This window comes from Cornus florida, unplaced genomic scaffold (genome assembly GCF_030987335.1).
Source record: "Cornus florida cultivar Cherokee Brave unplaced genomic scaffold, ASM3098733v1 CherokeeBrave_3.0.0_Hap2_Chr08, whole genome shotgun sequence".
Classification (NCBI taxonomy): domain Eukaryota; kingdom Viridiplantae; phylum Streptophyta; class Magnoliopsida; order Cornales; family Cornaceae; genus Cornus; species Cornus florida.
In genome coordinates this window covers 14557120-14575434 of record NW_026775578.1, presented here as the reverse complement: position 1 = coordinate 14575434, position 18315 = coordinate 14557120, and the positions used below count along the sequence as shown (strand labels likewise).

The 18315-nt window shown below is 31.5% G+C and overlaps 1 protein-coding gene across 1 annotated transcript; it reads left to right on the top strand.

Moving 5' to 3' along the window:
• Positions 1–1062: 1062 nt before the first annotated feature.
• On the top strand, positions 1063–8197 carry LOC132269541 (MLO-like protein 3). The gene is made up of 15 exons (XM_059770773.1): positions 1063–1538; positions 1683–1740; positions 2135–2391; positions 2486–2602; positions 3424–3484; positions 4906–4994; positions 5112–5186; positions 5546–5634; positions 5934–5983; positions 6101–6141; positions 6465–6638; positions 6788–6823; positions 6962–7029; positions 7319–7379; positions 7613–8197. The coding sequence occupies exons 1-15, from the start codon at positions 1386–1388 to the stop codon at positions 7967–7969; spliced, it is 1686 nt and encodes a 561-aa protein (XP_059626756.1). The 5' UTR covers positions 1063–1385; the 3' UTR covers positions 7970–8197.
• The last annotated feature ends 10118 nt before the right edge of the window (positions 8198–18315 follow it).

The following is an 18315-nucleotide window of genomic DNA, read 5'->3' as shown; positions in this document are numbered from 1 at the left end:
TGTCATATATTAATGGCCATTTAGTAAAGTGTGGGATGTGTTTTAGATGTCGTGTTGTAGCTCCTTTGCTACCATACAAAACGCACAATACAGCCATATGGATATGGGTTTTAGCAAAAATATATATATATATATATATCTGATATGTTATGAACTATTTTAAACTAATATTAACCGTCTCAAGTACTATATAAGTTCCAATTTAAATACCAATATTAAAAAAATAATATCATAACACTTCTCAAACAGCCCCTAAACATTTAATCTATGTCTTTAATAGGTTTTCTTTTATTTTATTTATTTTTTCTTTTTGTTATTCAAAATTCTGCTTCTTAGATACGAGGAGGACGACAACTCTCCATGATTCCATCTCACTTGTTTGGATCACAATTATAGATGCAGTCGTTTGGGTTAAAGAAATAGTTCCTGCTTTTTTTCTTATTTCTTTTTTCCCTTTTTATGTCAAAGATAAAAGTAAATTGTTAAATTGTAATCCATTTTTTTTTCCTTCATATTTTTAATCATTAGGTTTTCTTGAATCTTGATGGAAGAGTCTCAATCAATAAAAAGTGGTAACCCAGAATAAAAGTCAGTATTCAAATCAAAATATCTTTTAAAAAAAATAATAATAATAACTTAGGTCTTACTTGGTTTTCTTCTTCATAAATAGTTTCTAAAACTAGAAAAAAATATATTTTTTTAAAAACGTTCTATAAAGTTGTATGAAAATAAAAATGTATGATTGTTGAATTATTTTATGAAAATAACAGTATCTAGACAACTCTCATGACTATCTAAAGTCAAATCCCATTATATAAAATTTTGGACAGCCTGAAATGTTCAACCGATTCAAGATCTCACTTGGTCGCATCCGACGGTCACCAATACTTTGGGTGCAACCATTATATTTCTATATTATACGTAGTATGAAAGATGAACCATACGAAATTCTCTTTAAACCCTCATTGGTGTAGGACAAAAATTGGGGCAAAAAAAGTGGGTCCCACCAACCCAGTCTTGGCATCTAGACATCTTAATTTCACCAAATAAAGTCCCCTAAATCCAATGAATAACCAAGTCAAACCACACATGACCAGCTTCTCCAGTGCTATAACATTAGCCAAGTCTCCAAAATTCCAGTGTTCAACATATATATATATATATACACACACACACACACATATACATATATATAAATCATATATATCGCAGATGCTACCTTCACCATATCACTTCAATGAATGTTGAACTTGTCTTATCTTCTTCCTCCTCCTCCAACAATCTTAAAATCATATATAATCCTTCAAAACCCTTATTTTTCTTCAATTAATTCGTCTGTCCTCTGTTGCTATTATTGAGCTTTTCCGAACAAATTTGTGTTAATTATGGCGGCCGGAGATGGAGGAGAGACAACGACGACGATGACAACCGCCAGTCGCTCGTTGCAATTCACTCCCACTTGGGCTTTGGCAACTGTCTGTTTCATATTCATCTTTGGTGGCCTTTTTATTGAACACTTGATCCATCTTATAAGCCATGTAAGTATATATATATATATATGAGACAACTTATAAGCTACATATATGCGACATATATATTTGAAATTAAGAGTTTGTAGAAGTTACTTTTTGTTGGAATGATTAAATTTCACTCATGCCTAGTTTGTTTTGAATTTGTTGTAGTGGCTCAAGAAACATAGAAAAAATGCTTTGTTTGAGGCAGTTGAGAAGCTTAAATCAGGTGAGTTTGACCAAATTTCATATAACACTATCTCTCAAGTGTACATGTTAATAATTGAAATCAAGGAACAATATATATATGACTTCAAGTTGCCGCTAACAAAATGAAATCAGTTTTATCAGCCGGCCCACAAGCATCACAGTGTGATGTTTGGGTACCATTCTATACAATACAATACTTATACTGTATCGCAAAAGATTCGAACTCTTCACTAATCCTGTTCCGAATGATCGTGAATTACTTCCCACTCGGAGCAAACACTAGAATAAAGCTTTAGGGGCAATTTGAAGCCATTATTTCCACAAATTAATTACTTCCAAACAGCCCTTTATTCCTTCAACAATACACCTTTATATGGGATGGGATTGATATTTTTTGGTTGGATTTGGTGCAGTTTTGATGCTGTTGGGGTTTTTGTCACTACTATTAGCAGTGACTCAAAGACCAATTACAAAAATATGCATACCCACACATGTAGCCGATAAAATGCTGCCATGCCGACATAGTGCAAGTACCAAAACCACAAAAGCACTAGGCCAATACGAAAGAGGATTAGCAGAAGTAGTGGTGTTTGAAGAAGATTCAACATGGCGTCACGAAAGAGGATTAGCAGCCCAAGACAATTATTCTGCTGATCATTGTACCTCTAAAGTATGTAATTATATATATATATATATATATATATATATATTGGATCATTTTATGTGAATGTGAGATTAATGTGGTGGTGTTATATATGCAACAGAGAATGACTTCGCTTATATCGCAAGAAGGGATCAATCAGCTGAGTATCTTCATATTTGTGTTAGCAATGATGCAGATTGTGTATAGCGTTGCAACAATGGCTTTAGGGAGGTTAAAGGTAGGTACATATATATATGTGTGTGTGTGTGTTTTGTGTTTTGTTTTATCTTATAGAAAGTTTTTTTTTTTGGTTTTAAAGTGAGTTTTATTATTATTTGGAATTTGTTGGGGTGGATATTGTGATAAAACGCTGTCACATTAACTACAAATAGCTAAGATATATCCAAAATTGAACCTGGTTCGTTGGATTTTGGAGATCAAGACATCACGGTGGTTGAGAACAATAAAGTCCTTGGCCCCAACAATAAAACCTTGGAAGTAGACAGATTTTGATTTTTTTGGGGGACTAAGGTGAAGTAATTGAAAATTTTAAAAGAGTCAATATATTACGAGAGCACTCTGTGATTGAGTCCATATTCTCATGCTTAATACCTGATTAATCGAGAGTCTCACTCCATAACATGTGCGTCAATTCAATAAAAGAGGGTGCAAATGAAAGGGTGCATTCAATGTTGCTTTTGGGATAAAAAAATTTGTATTAAGAAATATAATAAAATAAAATAAAAGACCAAGCATTTGATATTTACCTAAATATTTAATGCGGATCCCACATTATTCTAGGTGGGAGGGTGGTCAATATTATTGAACAAATAATAAAAAGCTAGATAAAGATTGGGGTATGTCCCTAGGAGTATAGCGGGGATTTGAAAAGTAAGTTATTGAGGTCTCGCTTTCGAACTGCACTTATAACTTAAATGGTTTGTATGTTCTTGGACCGATACACGTGTTCTTAAAAATAATAATAATAAAATAAAAAATAAATTAATGAACAAATAATGAATTACTAACATTTGAATATTTGTGGCAATTTATGGGTAGATGAGGCATTGGAAATCCTGGGAGAAAGAAACCCAGACAGTTGAATACATGGCAGCTAACGGTACGATTTCATCAGTTTATGTATTTATTATGAGCTCTTTCTTCCACTGCTAACTTTTTTCCATCCTCGCTCAAATGTCAATTGCTAATTCAAAGGAACCTTATTTACATACTTATACTCTGTAGCTAATATATATACACACACACACATATGGAGTAACTGACAATTTGACACACATAGTACCATGTCTACAAAACACGAGTATTATATATATATATATATATATATATATATATATATATAATTTTTTTCTAATTGTATCTCACTGGCTCACTGCACGTTATTCATTAACGTACTCTTAAAGTTACATACGAATATTAACTACTCCAATATATATATATATATATATATATATATATATATATATATATATTTCAAATTACTACTAGTTTCAAATATATTGACCCTACCTAAAAATTTGTATGTATAAATTAATCATAAATAAATAAAACGAGCACGGCCATTCTAACTAAGTTGTTCAATAAACGGGTCATACACAATTTTGGGTAAAATATACATGACCCATCTTCAATGGGACACTAGTGTGAGCTTTGAAGACGACTTTATGCAACGTTCTAGACGTTATCCTTTGTTTGATACTCAAAAGGGGTTGGAATTCGTCGTCCAATTTTTCTTACTTACCGTCTACTCACGGTTGTTGTTACTGACCTTATAAAAATAATCCCATATTTGCATGATAATAACTTGATAACTTCACACACACACACACACACACACACTGACATATACATATTTAAAAAAATTATAGTAGGCCCCACTAATTCTATAGGCACCACATGGGATCATGTGATTAAGGGCTTTTGGAATGTGACGCTAAGATGGTGATTGATGCGGTTTGTGAGGTGAAATTTCCTCCATTTGAAATTTCAACATTAATTTTTAATGTCAAAGAAGCTTTGAGTTGGTTCAAGGAGCTAAATATTTCTCATGTTAGGAGAGAAGGGAATACAGTGGCTCATGAGATTGCCAACCTTTCAAAGCATCTAAATCAGAATGATATTGTGTTAGAGTGTGTTCCTTCTCATATTGTACAACTTTTCCAGACTGATCTTTGTGTTCTATTGTAATTCTTCTATGTTTGTCAGGAAAAATAAAAATATATAAAAAAAAAAAAAATGATTAAGGGCTTTTGGGCGTTGAAATTGGACTGGATATGGGCTATCAAACCAAATAGCTAACCAGAGTATGATTATGTTTATTTTGGGTCTTTGGCCCAATAATTTGGTTTGGACCGACCCATGAAATTTAGAATAATTAATCAGCAACATCTGATTTAATTCTGAATTAGCCCATGTCATGCGTGTCCTATTTTACATACTCAAAGCTAGAAATGATGGAGGATTATTATGAGACAGCTAAATAATTGTGAATTTTAACGTATAATATTGTCATACATTTAGATCCAAATCGGTTTAGATTCACAAGACAAACCACATTCGGGAAGCGACATATGGACTCTTGTGCAACAACACCAGCCCTATTGTGGATTGTGAGTGTTCATAATGATATTCATAATTCTCTTTCATTTCATTTACTATTATCATGTTTATATATACACACACACACACATATATATATATATGCTAATGAATGTTGAATGTAACAGAGATGTTTCTTTCGCCAATTCTTTCATTCGGTAGCAAAAGTTGACTACCTCACATTGCGCCATGGTTTTATTGCGGTTGGTATCTCACTTTATATTCTCATTTTCACCTTTTTATTTTTATTTTTATTTTTATTTTTATTTTTATTTTTATTATAAAACATAGTCAATTATTCGTTCCAACATTTATTGGATAACAGAGCACAACATTTTTCCGTATATAAATTCAACTGTAGTATATATATATATATTTCGCTTTTTAAAATCTTGTTTAAATAGGGTGAGATGGATAGTCTAGTTGTAGAATCACTCTCGTGAATTCTATTGGAGTCCAAATTTGACTTTACCACAAAAAAATAATAATAATAATAATAATAATAAATAAAATAAAATAAAATAATGCATGACCAATGTGATTTACAATTTTTTTTTTACAGGCACATCTGTCGACAAACAATACCTTCAACTTCCGAAAGTACATACAACGATCATTGGAAGATGATTTCAAAGTTGTTGTAGGCATCAGGTAAATATATATGCATATTTTACTTATGTAATTCACTAATTTGTAACGCTGATTATTTCTTTAAAAATTGCCTCTAATTTTTTACTTCTCTTTACAAAAGATAAATTAGTCCTTCAAAATTTTAATAGGACTAATAAATCTTATTTTGTATATCATTTTAAACCTTCAATTTTATATCTATAGACTATACCTTTACCCAATTTAATTAATATTTTGCAATTATACTTTATAGCTACCCTGAAATTAGTAACTGGTCTCTTTGTCTAACTTTCTATAATTTGCTTTCCATGAATTTACAGGCCTTTCATGTGGTTCTTAGTCGTCATCTTCTTGCTTGTAGACGTGCATGGTAAGTATATTCAGACACACACAGATATGTGTATTTATGTGCATAAATTGCATAATATGTCACCTTTCCCACATTATTATACGTTAGTGATCTCATAAATGTTATGGATTTGAACAGGTTGGCATGTGTATCTCTGGGTATCTTTTCTTCCACTGATTGTAAGTCTCATTTTTCATATATAACAATTTTATGACCCCGGTTTCCCTCCTGTGTCATAAAATGTCCGGTCCCATCCCGTGTCACCCTAACAACTATATATTGGTTATGCAATAATTCACATCGATTGTACAACTTTAAATTGTTTATGCAATAACTTTATAATGTGTGTTGTGTAACCGATGTATTATGTTATGTAAATAGCAGTACATAATATCATGTGTCACACTTAGTGTTCATCAAGGTCATGACCGTGTATGTAAGATAGTTGATTAAAAAAAAAATTTTCCTTCATTAATTGCGGACAATACACGTGTTTTTGCAGATAGTTCTGGTTCTTGGAACCAAACTGGAAGTAATAGTGGCAAAAATGGCTCTTCAACTCACAGACAAAGAGAATGTGACTAGAGGATCTCCTTTGGTCCGACCCAATGACAATCTCTTCTGGTTCAGTCATCCCGATTTCGTCTTGACTCTTCTACATTTAACTCTATTTATGGTAATTAATCCATGCAGCTTACTTAATTAATTACTGATTAGTATATAATTATGTTTATATATATACAACAAAGAAAGCACTTAAAAAGAAAAAAGAAACTCTCTTCTTTATAATTGCCAATAAACTGATCATTGATTTGTTCTTTACAGAATGCATTTGAGCTTTCATTCTTCGTTTGGGTCACGGTATATATTTAATTTATTGTTTTCTCTTAATTCTTTCATTTCATATATATTCCTTTTCTATTATCCCGAAGAAAAAACAAAAATCTGAATTTTATGTTTTTATCTTCCTTTCTTTCTTATTAATTTAATTTTTTTCAGTGGCAATTTGGATTTAAGTCTTGCTACCATGAACGTATAGAGATCATCATTATCAGAATCGTATTAGCGTAAGCACTAATTATGTAATTTCTCTTTGTTGGAATTTCAATCAAGTTTTTTCTTAATTGATTTTAATATGTACCAAATGTTATGTCTGAGAACATCAAACTGAGTAACTTCTTCCAAAAACAACATTAATTTAAACTTTCTTATAATAAGTAATCTAAATATTACTTAGAATATATTGGCTATTGTAGATGGTACACGGTAGCATTTACATAAAATTATATTCACTAATTATTTTTCAAAAAAAATCATGCGCTAATAACTACTAACCTATTTCATAAAATCTTCTAGGGTCACGGTTCAAGTCCTTTGCAGTTACATTACCCTTCCACTGTACGCTCTTGTAACCCAGGTATATATGCTCTCTATCTGTGTGTGTGTATATATATATATGCGCTCTCTATGTATATATATGAACGCATAAATGCGTGCATGTGTACATATATATATATATATATGAATCTTGAATATGACGATGATGTTAGTTATAAAGCTAATGAAGCTTTATTCCCGTCAAATGAGTCAGAGTTGTCCGAATGTCGGATTCCGCATACCATGATTTGGGTGTGTTATATGTGAATGCAGATGGGTTCACAATTTAAGAGTGCAGTGCTAGAGGAGCAGACAGTGCATGTCATAAAGAAATGGCATACGGACGTGAGAGGCAAAAGGAAGAAACAACCACAATCTTCTTCAGTGTCTCCACTCCACGAATCATCAACTACACGCAGCAACAGCATAAGCAGCTACTCTGTGGATCTCTCCTCTTCATCTCATCGCAGATCACCAACTCTTGCTGAATTCTCTTCTCGTGGCGGAAGAACCGCCGAAAACTCTCAAGATCACATTGTTCAAGATGATCAACAAACGCCACCACCCAGAGTTTCATCCACCGATCAATTGCAAAAAGAAATGCCAGAGATTACAAATGCCCCAAATTAAGTATTTCATCATTTTGCCTCTCACGTCCGCATGCCATTTTGCTATACTTTAATTTGAATTTTGAACATGATGTTTCCTTGTACAGTACATTTTTTGCCATGACTAAATGGTTCGTAAAAAATATGTGATACAAGGATGTGTTTGCTGACTCATGATATATGAAAAGGAAAAAGAAAAAAAAAGTTGTATGAACCTGCAATAAATTTTAGTGATTTTTTTTTTTTTTTTTTAATCAAAATTATTTAAATCGTGTATATGGTTTACTCTTTTTACTTTATTCCATCCAAATTACCTTTTCAATTAGGAACATATTATTCTTCATGAATCAGTTTTAGCCATATGACCTTAATAATAAGTAAGATCTTAACGCACTGGACATTTGTTGGTGTGTGTGAGTATTTATCTAAATAAATATAATAAAAATAAAAAGATAAAGACCCCCAACCGACTTTAAAAAAAGTAGATGAACTAGATTGATCCACATGCATAGGATCTACAGAATAATACATTAATTATGCAATGAACAATGAATTGTTCTTATGTTTATAATTTGTTTTGCTTTTCCTCGTTATAGTGAAATTCCGATGACTCCATGACTATAACTTTAATTTCAGTGAATCACAAAATTTTGTATTTTTATTTATTTATTTGAGCTCTAAATTTTTTTTCCCAAACAAAAGCAAGCTACAAAAGAGTTACTACTGTGTTATAACACTTGTAACTTTGTGATTCATGAAACAAGTTGCTTAGGAGCATCAGAAAATCTCATCCTCACCAAGTGCTCCCTAAATTTCGTACCAGGAAATTAAATGTGGAAGGAACATGTTAGGAGACTAAACCCTATACATGGGACAGTGACAAAACCCTTGCCCATTCTTGGAATTAATAAGCGAGGCCCACCTTGTTTCAGATCAGGCCTAATCCAACAGTCTTTTATATATATATATATATATATATATACACCATTGAATCAAATCAAAATATATACGACAAAAAACCACCCCTCAAACTTATCAAACAACATGTCGACCCATTATAGTAGCCATTACTTAGAGCTGAACCTTTCAATCAAATTTGGTGAAAGACATTAGATATTTATTTGTTTGAGAAATTGTAAACCTTATAAGAACAAATAAAATAAATCAGAAGACACTTCATTATCGGCATGTTGGGCCCAGTCCACTTAGCCCAACATCGACCAATGGGCCAAAAGTCATGGACCCCAATTAATGAGGCAATCAGTCCCACGCTTGTTTTGGGCATTTTTCATTATGAGCTTTATGATGTAATATGTGGGAATAATCAAAATACATTTTTTTTTTTTTTTTTTTTTTAACAAAAAAATCAAGTCACCGGCTAGTCACTTTGGGCTCTCCAGTGATTTGGGATTTGCAAACTCTAGAGGACTGCAAATCACGTACATTATTTAAACCTAGCCACTATAATGGTTTGTAAACTCCGCAATCCCCTCATGTACATCATTTTGTTAGTGAACGTGCCACAATTTACTCTTACTTTCTTCTTTTGTAAAAACGAAGAAATAAATTCCATTTTTCCCCTATTTATTACGGTGACGAAGAATCAAATTATCACTATATTTATTTATTTTTCTATTTCTTCTTCCAAGTGCATGATAACTTCAAAGAGTTGTGGGATGCAAGTAATCACCCGCAAATCACATGTATCATTTAAACTCTTATATCAGTTTTTATGAAACTAGAAACAACGATTTAGGAGTACCTTAAAGGCATTATTGTTAATCCAGTACCTGTACCAATTATTTAATAACATGGAGTTTTTTTTTCCCCACTCTTAAGAATCTTAAAAATTAAAACACACACATACACCCACATATTTTCATTTTATTTTGTTTTTGCATAATTGTAGCTTTTGGCCAATCATAATGGTCACATGGAAGGGACATCACAGTAACTTGTATGTCTGCACTTGAGGACATCCAATTTTTGTGACTTGTTTGAGGGAGGGAGATATATATATATATATATATATATATATATATATATATAACACTTTTCTAAATTATTTGGTAGTGTAGTGTAGTAGGTCTAAGCTGCCATGCTAATAAGGGAACAATACAAGTAGTTTGGGATAGCCATGATGGAGATGTCTTTCTTGTAAGGCTATTATTTTCCCATTCCAAACATATTATCCCACTAACTTCTGTCTTCATGCTAACCTAAGTGCCCACATTGATTTAACCATACTCCAACCACCATTTGAAGTAGTACATTAAATTTATAATAGTCATCTTTTTTTCATTTCACACACACACACACAGATATATATATATACCAAAAATTAATAGGACCCAGGAATCAAGATGGACAGTTCCTAAATTTGAGTCCTCCTTGGGGAGGGATTTATGGTGGTCATACCCAATGTGGGTGTGTCAAATGAACTAGTGTGTGTATCCGACACCATCAATTGGGTGACCTAAGAGGGTCGGATGCCTCCTAATTTAAAGAAAAAAATTTCCTTCAATAGAAAGAAAAAGGCAAAAAAAAAAAAAAAAAGAAACTTGAAATATTCAGCCAATTTTAAAATAGATGTTGATGAGATGAATCTCGTAAATCGTAATACTTTCATAAATGTATATAAATATGTCTATTGGTCACTTTTTATTTTTATTTATTTTAAATTAGAAATTAATCTACCTTACCTTCTACCTTCTACTTTAGAAGATAAGGTAGTAACTACTATTACTATTGACTTTAAATAACATTATAATTAAATTGAGTTAATTATAATTTTCAAGTGAGTGTAATTCACATTAATCATACTGTATTAGAGTGAGTATATTATACATTTCGTATTAAATTAACTCAGGAAAAAAATAATAAGACTAACTTTCTCAAAAAAAAAAAAAAATAGTTAGACTTGTAAATTTGACTGACTTCCAGTGGCGGATCCAAGGGGGGGCTTAGGTGGGCTTGAGCCCCCCTTTCCAAAAAAAGAAAAAAGAAAAATTAGTATAAGTATATTTAGCCCAATGTTTTTTATAAATAAATAAATTAGTAGTAGTATTAGCCCCCTAATTTAACCCATCCAAACAAGCCCAATATTTAAGTCACAATTTTAAAACAAAGGCCCAACCAAATAGGCCCAACCCAAACAAGCCCTAACCAATCACTAAGCCAAAACACAGAGAACTCCTAAATTCCTAATCTTTTACAAATCAGAGAGTTTATTCCTTCTCTCCCTCTAAAGTCTAACTCTATATCCTCTAAAAAAATTCAACCTTTTAATCTTTGGATCCTCAATTCTCCCTTATTTAATATTAGCCTCCCTCATTAATAATTCCTGGATTCGCCATTGCCAATTTTTATCTTGAGTAAAGTCATTAGACCTAATAAAATAAATAAAATAAAAAAAGGGGGTCAAATTGTAGACCTAAACATCATTGTTGAACTGAGTTATACATATAATGCTAAAATTAAATTACTAGGACAATAATAAATGTATAACCTCATCCACCCAAAAACTTTTTTTAATTATTGGTGTCACATACGTGTGTGTGTGTACGTGTCTATATATACATACACACACAACAAACTTTTGTTAATAAAGCACCTAACTGTGCTTGAGATGCCCCAGATTTGTCTGTAATCATGGGATACTATTTGTCTTCTAAATGGACCCACCAGGTTGGTAGCGACTAACCAAGGAGCTAGCAATGTTAAAAGTGGTGTGGGGTTAGTTTTCCTTTCTCTTGCTTTTCTTTCTCTGCCTCTTCGTCTTTTCTTTTATTTTATTTTATTTCACTTTATTTTATTTATTTTTCTTTATCTTTTATACCTACATGGTACGTTTTGTGTCATGCGGACCTACTTTTGATAAAATGGGGTTAATTGTATGCCAAATTTAGTGGAATTTACTAATTCTCAATGCAAAATGAGTTCTTACATCTTACTCTTTTATATATATTGAAAAGAAAGAAAATAAAATTATTATTGTTTACTTGATGCTCAACAGTCAATGATGAGAGGGGACGATTTTGAACAACAATAATGCATAATAGGGTGTCATTAGAAATTGAGCAGGGACATATTTAAAACTTTTACTAAAAATAGGAATATTTTTAAAAATTTCACAAAATCTATAGATAATTTTATAAATAAAAAAATTTAGTGAGGACAGCTCCCCTACTGGACCCTTCATGGGTCCGTGCCTCTACATCAGTATTCATTGTTTTGATTTTTCTACAAAATTACAGTTCTTGTGATGGACCGAAAACAATTTACAATAACCAATCATAATAGCGAGTGTTTAGCAATAATTAATTACTAGCATTTCTCCATGCAACATGATTTTAGGTGTTATTAATTGAAAATTGTATTTTTGGATTTTTTTTATATAAAGAAATGTACAAAAAAAAAGTAAAATTTAAGTGATCACCAACAAAGCTCTAGTCTAACAATAATTATTCGGGGGAAAAAATTGCATTCATAAAAAATAAAAATTTAGTGTTTAAATTCTTATGGTGGGAAAGTGAGTGTTTGAATTTTTTTTAGGACATGATAATAATATTCTTATTTTTTTCTTATGATTATGTATGCCAAATATGTTATTAAGAGGGCTTTCTCTTAATAACAGTCATTAACTCTTTATATATAATTACTAAATTGAGAATTTTTTTAATATCGATGAAAATTTAAATTAATTATTTAATATATTTTTTAATTAACTAATTAGATATAGAGAGCCTCAATGAAAAAAAGGCAAAAGAATCAAAGTTGCTTGGCTCTTCAACAAAGAAGAAAAACTAATAAGACATCAGTGTGTAAGGTAGTTTTTATATATGAACAAAAGAGTCGAGAGTGAACCAAAAAAGAGCTTAAAATGTTGAATAATTGAACTAAATTTATAATTTATCCATAAATAGTAAACGTGTAGTGATGCAATGAATGATCCAAACTAACAATAATCGTGTGAAAAAACACACATAAGTGCATAGCCTAGTAAGGTCATTTTAATGGACATTGGGCTTTGGTGTTGGACAAAGACATATGAGAAAGGGTACGATGAATGCGGGCGATAAACAAACAAAGGTCCACCCAGACAAACACAAATCGATTAAAGCGATTGATACGTACCACATATACTTACACACAATACATACAGTCGAAACAACACTGTTATTAACTGTGTGTTTTTGTGTGAGTGGGGCCCGCGTGGGGTAATGTTTGTGTAGCAGCTCAGAGAAAAAAAAAGTTGTTTGCATAAGACGAGTCTCCATCTTTTTTGATTCCAACTTGCATTGCCCCAAGTCTTGCGTCTTTATAATTACTCTCTCTCTATATATATATATCTATATGTGTGTGTGTATATAAATATATTTGTGTATGTGTCTGTTCTCTCTCAAGACAGTGAACAACTGAACAATGTGGTTTTGATAAAGACGGGATTATTTTAAGGGCGACAAATGTGGTTGTGACATCTCAATATTGATATCATAGTGTAACATAGCTTTCTTTCGACAAGGGAAAAAGAGTTTCCATGTTCACTTGCGCTTAAGCGCGTGATTGTACGCGCATTTACTGCATTACATAATTACATTTACAAATATTTATTTAATTAACTTTTCAATAAATAAATATATATATATATATATGTATATATATATTGGCATTATTGGGTGACTGAGTACTTATTTAATCCAAAAACCCAAAAAAAAAAAATCATCAAAATGGCACCTGGGCATGGAAGTTTTCCAAACAGTAAAATTTGAACATGATTTATCAAGCGAATTTTTTTTAAAAAAAGTTAAAGAAAAATCATTTTTTCTTTATGGCCAATTTTCTTCTTTTTCATCCATCCTTTTCTTGTCAAAATTTCAGAATCCAAGGGCTTAGTGGAGTTTGAACAATGAAAATAATTCATTTGAAAAAGAAAAAAGAAACTTTTTGAGGGAGAAAAAAAAAAAAAAAAGGTTGAGCCTGACTTTTATGAGAAAGACTTCTGGTATAAATAAAATAAATAGAGTAGTTTTGTTGATTTGGGTTCCTAGTGTGACCAAATTAGGTGAGGTCTAGGCTAACTGAAATGACCATTTGTGTCACCACAACATTGAATTGATGATTGAAATTTGTGGGCCTTGTTTGGCAAGTTGGTATTGGTAAATCACAGTTGTGACAGCTTATGCTTCATGTCCTACTTGTCTGCTAAACCAGCAATCAGCATGACTCCTTCACACAAACAACTGAAATTCTATTTGCCTTGCAAAAATGTAAAGAATAATAAAATTATGTATATATTTATTAACAAAATGAACAAAAAAAAAAAAACTCGTAAATAAATAAATGATAATGGTAGTGCATTATTTCATTTGGATAACTAGAAAGGAAATTGGAAAGGGAAAAAAAAAATGATAACCTCCTCATTTTGATTGGGAAAGCTAGTACAACTAGGGCCTTCTTTTTTATTTTTAACCTGACAGAGGATTAGAGGTGGGGAAGGGAATGATGGGTGACTCGAACACTGGCACTCTCTCCGTGAGTCTCGTCCACCATTTTAGTTACAAGGCACACTCCAACTGAACCATTAATCTAGTTGATTTAACCTTTCCTCTAGGTATTGGATTCGAACTTCATAGTGGGCATTCCCAGGGTCGAGTACGTGCATAAGTAAAAATAAAGACAGAGACCGATTGTTTACCCCAAAAAAAAATTACACATTTCTTTTTCTCTATTTCCTTATGCCATTAGAAGTAATAATTTTTTATTCAAGAGGTCAAAAGTCCCATCGTCTTTCTTCCAAAGTCCTTTCCATTTTCTTTGGATCATTATTTGTCAAGCAAACTTGGTATTAATATCAATCCAAACACACCCTTTTTAACATGGAATAAACGGTCAAGAAATATCCCATTGTTTTTCTTTTCCTTATTTTCGTAGTAATAATCTCAATCCAAACAGACCCTCAACTTTAATTGAGCTTAGCTTATAGTCCAAAAACCATTAGATCATATTCAACCATAATTTTTACGTGGTGATGTGACATTTTTCATTTCAATTTTGTTCGATTCAAATTTAAAATCTTTAAACTTGTAAGCCACTCATACAAGAAATGGGAGTCTTAAAAGATACTACTTAGATTGAATATACAGATTTGACACATTATTCCATCAAGTTGCTTCCAAACACGAGGAATGAAAAAGGATAGAGAGGAAAACATCAAAATCCCACATGACCATGTCGGGAGAGGTTTGATTGTGTTACTTTTGGTATAGTTGTTGTCTTTGTTTAATAGCGAAGTGACATAGGAAAAAAGAGAGCAAAAAATCAAAGCTCAAAACAAAGGTATTTGTTTCATTAAGCTTTATTTTATCAATGTTTTTCATTACATTATAATATATATATATATATATATATATATATATATATATATATATATATATTTGTGTGTGTGTATTTTTGTACCGAGTAATTATAGTGAATTATTAGACTTACTATTTTTAATTGGTAATTTATGTAACAAATAAAGAAGTGAAGTCCTCCACTTATTTATATTTTGTATAAATAATTAATTAAAATCTATTTGGTTAAGCAATTCACTTCAAATCTTTGGTGTGAGTATATTACTGTTCTTACAAAAATATAAAACGTTGTAATTTAATGATATCTTCTTTACTTTGCAAACTAAAAAATTGATAGTGTATATACACAAGGCAAGAGAATGCAAAAATTAAATGAATTAAAAAAATTTATAAAATTTTCAAATGTACAAATTTTAAGTAGTAAAAGACTGGCAAATACATCTCAAAATGAAGTCACGCGACTAAGGTTTTGATTCTTATTAATGACACTGAGTGAAGAGTGGGAGAGAATGGTAGTTTATCAACTTCACAAATTGCAAATAGGACTTGCTTTGGAGCGAATTCATTTGAGTTCATATTATTTAATTTATAAGGTTTGTATCTAACTCGAATCTTCGATGAAAATTTTAATTTATGAAGTACGGGCACACGAACTCTAATTCTTCCAAAAAAATTGTGTCGATATGCTAAAATGTGTGGAACACGGCAGGACACAACTAAGAGTGTAAATGAGTTTGAAAAAAAAAAAAAAAAAGTAAAAATTCGTGATTGACATGGTATGACATAATACGACATAACTAAGAGACAACGTGAATAGAAATAGTTAATAAAAATAATATAAATTTATAAAAAATAAATTTAACACTGATTTAATTCTAAGCTCTAAATTAATTATTACATTCATAAAAGTACTTATAAAATAAGAAAAAATATTTTTTTTTGTATATAGTATAATATTATGTTTATTATTGTATTGATTTATCATACTTCAGAGTCTTAAATGACGATTAGGGTCTGTTTGGTGTGTGATTCTGAAAACAGTCCATAAAAATTCAGAAAACAAATGCGTTTTTATAATTGAGTTTTTAAAAATAATTTTTAAAATAAATCAAGTAAAATTCTTGTACAATTTTTTATTTTCAAAAAACATAAATAGAGAACATTTTTTTAAAACTACAAACTAAGTACGTCCCTATATTCTACGTGTTTTTGAATTCCTACATTGCATTGACATCCCACAAATTGATCCGACATATAACTAAAGAAAATATTATTGGCTTAGAAAATAGTGGTAGCATTGTTGTAAAGTTATTATCGAACACCTATGCTGTGGGCTAGAGTTGCTCCAAATCTCTCTGCCATATAATATCAATCTGTGTACCACTTCTACTACTGGGCTCAAAACCCAAGTTTTGGGGGGTTCCTCTTGCTTCTCGGGTTTCCTTACACTGCCCCACCCATCCCACGAGATGGGGTGTCCTTTGTGTCTACCAATTTTAGGGTCAATTTATTGATATTCTATAATAATCCATTGAATTTGACTCCATAGCTTATTTGGATTTAACACGGTTGCATGTAATCATATAATGTAAACAAATTTTATAATTATATTTTATTTTTAAAAAATATTTTAAATTTATTTAGGATCCGTTTGGCATGCGTTTTGTTTTAGACATTTTGTTTTTAGCTAAAATAGTTTTTTTGTTGTAAGAGTGTTTTGAAAAAAAATCAGAAGCACTTTTGGGAACGATATTTTGCTGTGGTCTGTGAAAATGTCGAATATGCACAATTATGATTTTGGGGAATATGCACAATTATGATTTTGGGGCATGAACAAATGACAAAATAAGAAAAAAAATATTTTTTTAGTGTTTTGGTTTTGAATCACTGTTCACGAAGTATTTTAATATTGTGTAAAATAAAATAAGGTTGCGCCAAATATGTTTTTTGTTGTTAAAATTGATATTGTAACAGTCTAAAAACAAAAATAGCAGAAACAAAATATATGTCATATGGGACCTTAATATTGTATTTAATTGTTTAAATGATGTGCATCAAATATGTGCTTTTTCTAAAATAGATTGGAACAAGATGAATTTTGTAACTAATTTTTATTTGTAGAATGGGAATGTGACAAGGACACTTCCTACCATACTAAATTTGTGATTAAATTTTATTTATTTTTGAAGATTGAAGGAAGTCGAATACCAAAAGAGGACCTCAAATTCTCAATTCATTTCCTCAGTTAGGCACTATCCATTCAAAGAAGGGACTCTGGTTCTACTGAGTTCTATGATCATCAAATGGATTTGCGGTGATGCAGATCATTTATCATGACTCAGAGGTAGTCCAGTCCATTGATGATCATAGACCTCAGTAACAGACAATAGTGGCAGGAGTGTGTCGTGTTTGGGAGGGAGAAGGGTGACAGCCTTTTAAATGCTCGTGCGCTGCCAAAGCCAGAGGGAGGGAAGTCGGTCTGCGACGGAAAAAGTGGGAGACGATGGCAGTTTGGATATTATCTGAAAGGACGAGGGTTAGTTTGGTCGGGAACATCGAGGAGTTTAGAGAGCGAAAGGGGAGGGAGAGATTAGAGAGAGAGAGAGAGAGAGAGAGAGAGAGAGAGAAGAATGTATGTGGTGGGGCAATCAAGCAGCGCCAAAGGCGCAGGCCAACCCAGAGTATCACTTTCTCTGCCAAACATTACCCACTGGAATCTCCACGCGCCTTCACACTTTGTGAATTTCACATATCCTCTTTGGGCCCCATGCACTTATGTTTTTCTAGTAATATTTAATTATATTTTTAAACATAGTACGGAATAGTAAATTTTCAACACATCAATTCAATTAGTTAACACTTTAAATATAGTTGAAAGTAAGTAGAATTTTTTTATAAAAAAAGTTAAGTAGGTAGATTTAATATGTTAAAAACATATATAATTGCTTGAAAAGACCTATCCCACCCATTCTACAATAGTAGAGAATCCCCGGTGCTCATAGATTGAACGGAT

Coding starts and splice junctions, on each gene's coding strand:
- LOC132269541 (XM_059770773.1), top strand. CDS start 1,386: ATGGCGGCCGGAGATGGAGGAGAGACAACGACGACGATGACAACCGCC. Junction 4,995..5,111: donor CACCAGCCCTATTGTGGATT/GTGAGTGTTCAT, acceptor TGAATGTAACAG/AGATGTTTCTTTCGCCAATT. Junction 6,824..6,961: donor CATTCTTCGTTTGGGTCACG/GTATATATTTAA, acceptor AATTTTTTTCAG/TGGCAATTTGGATTTAAGTC.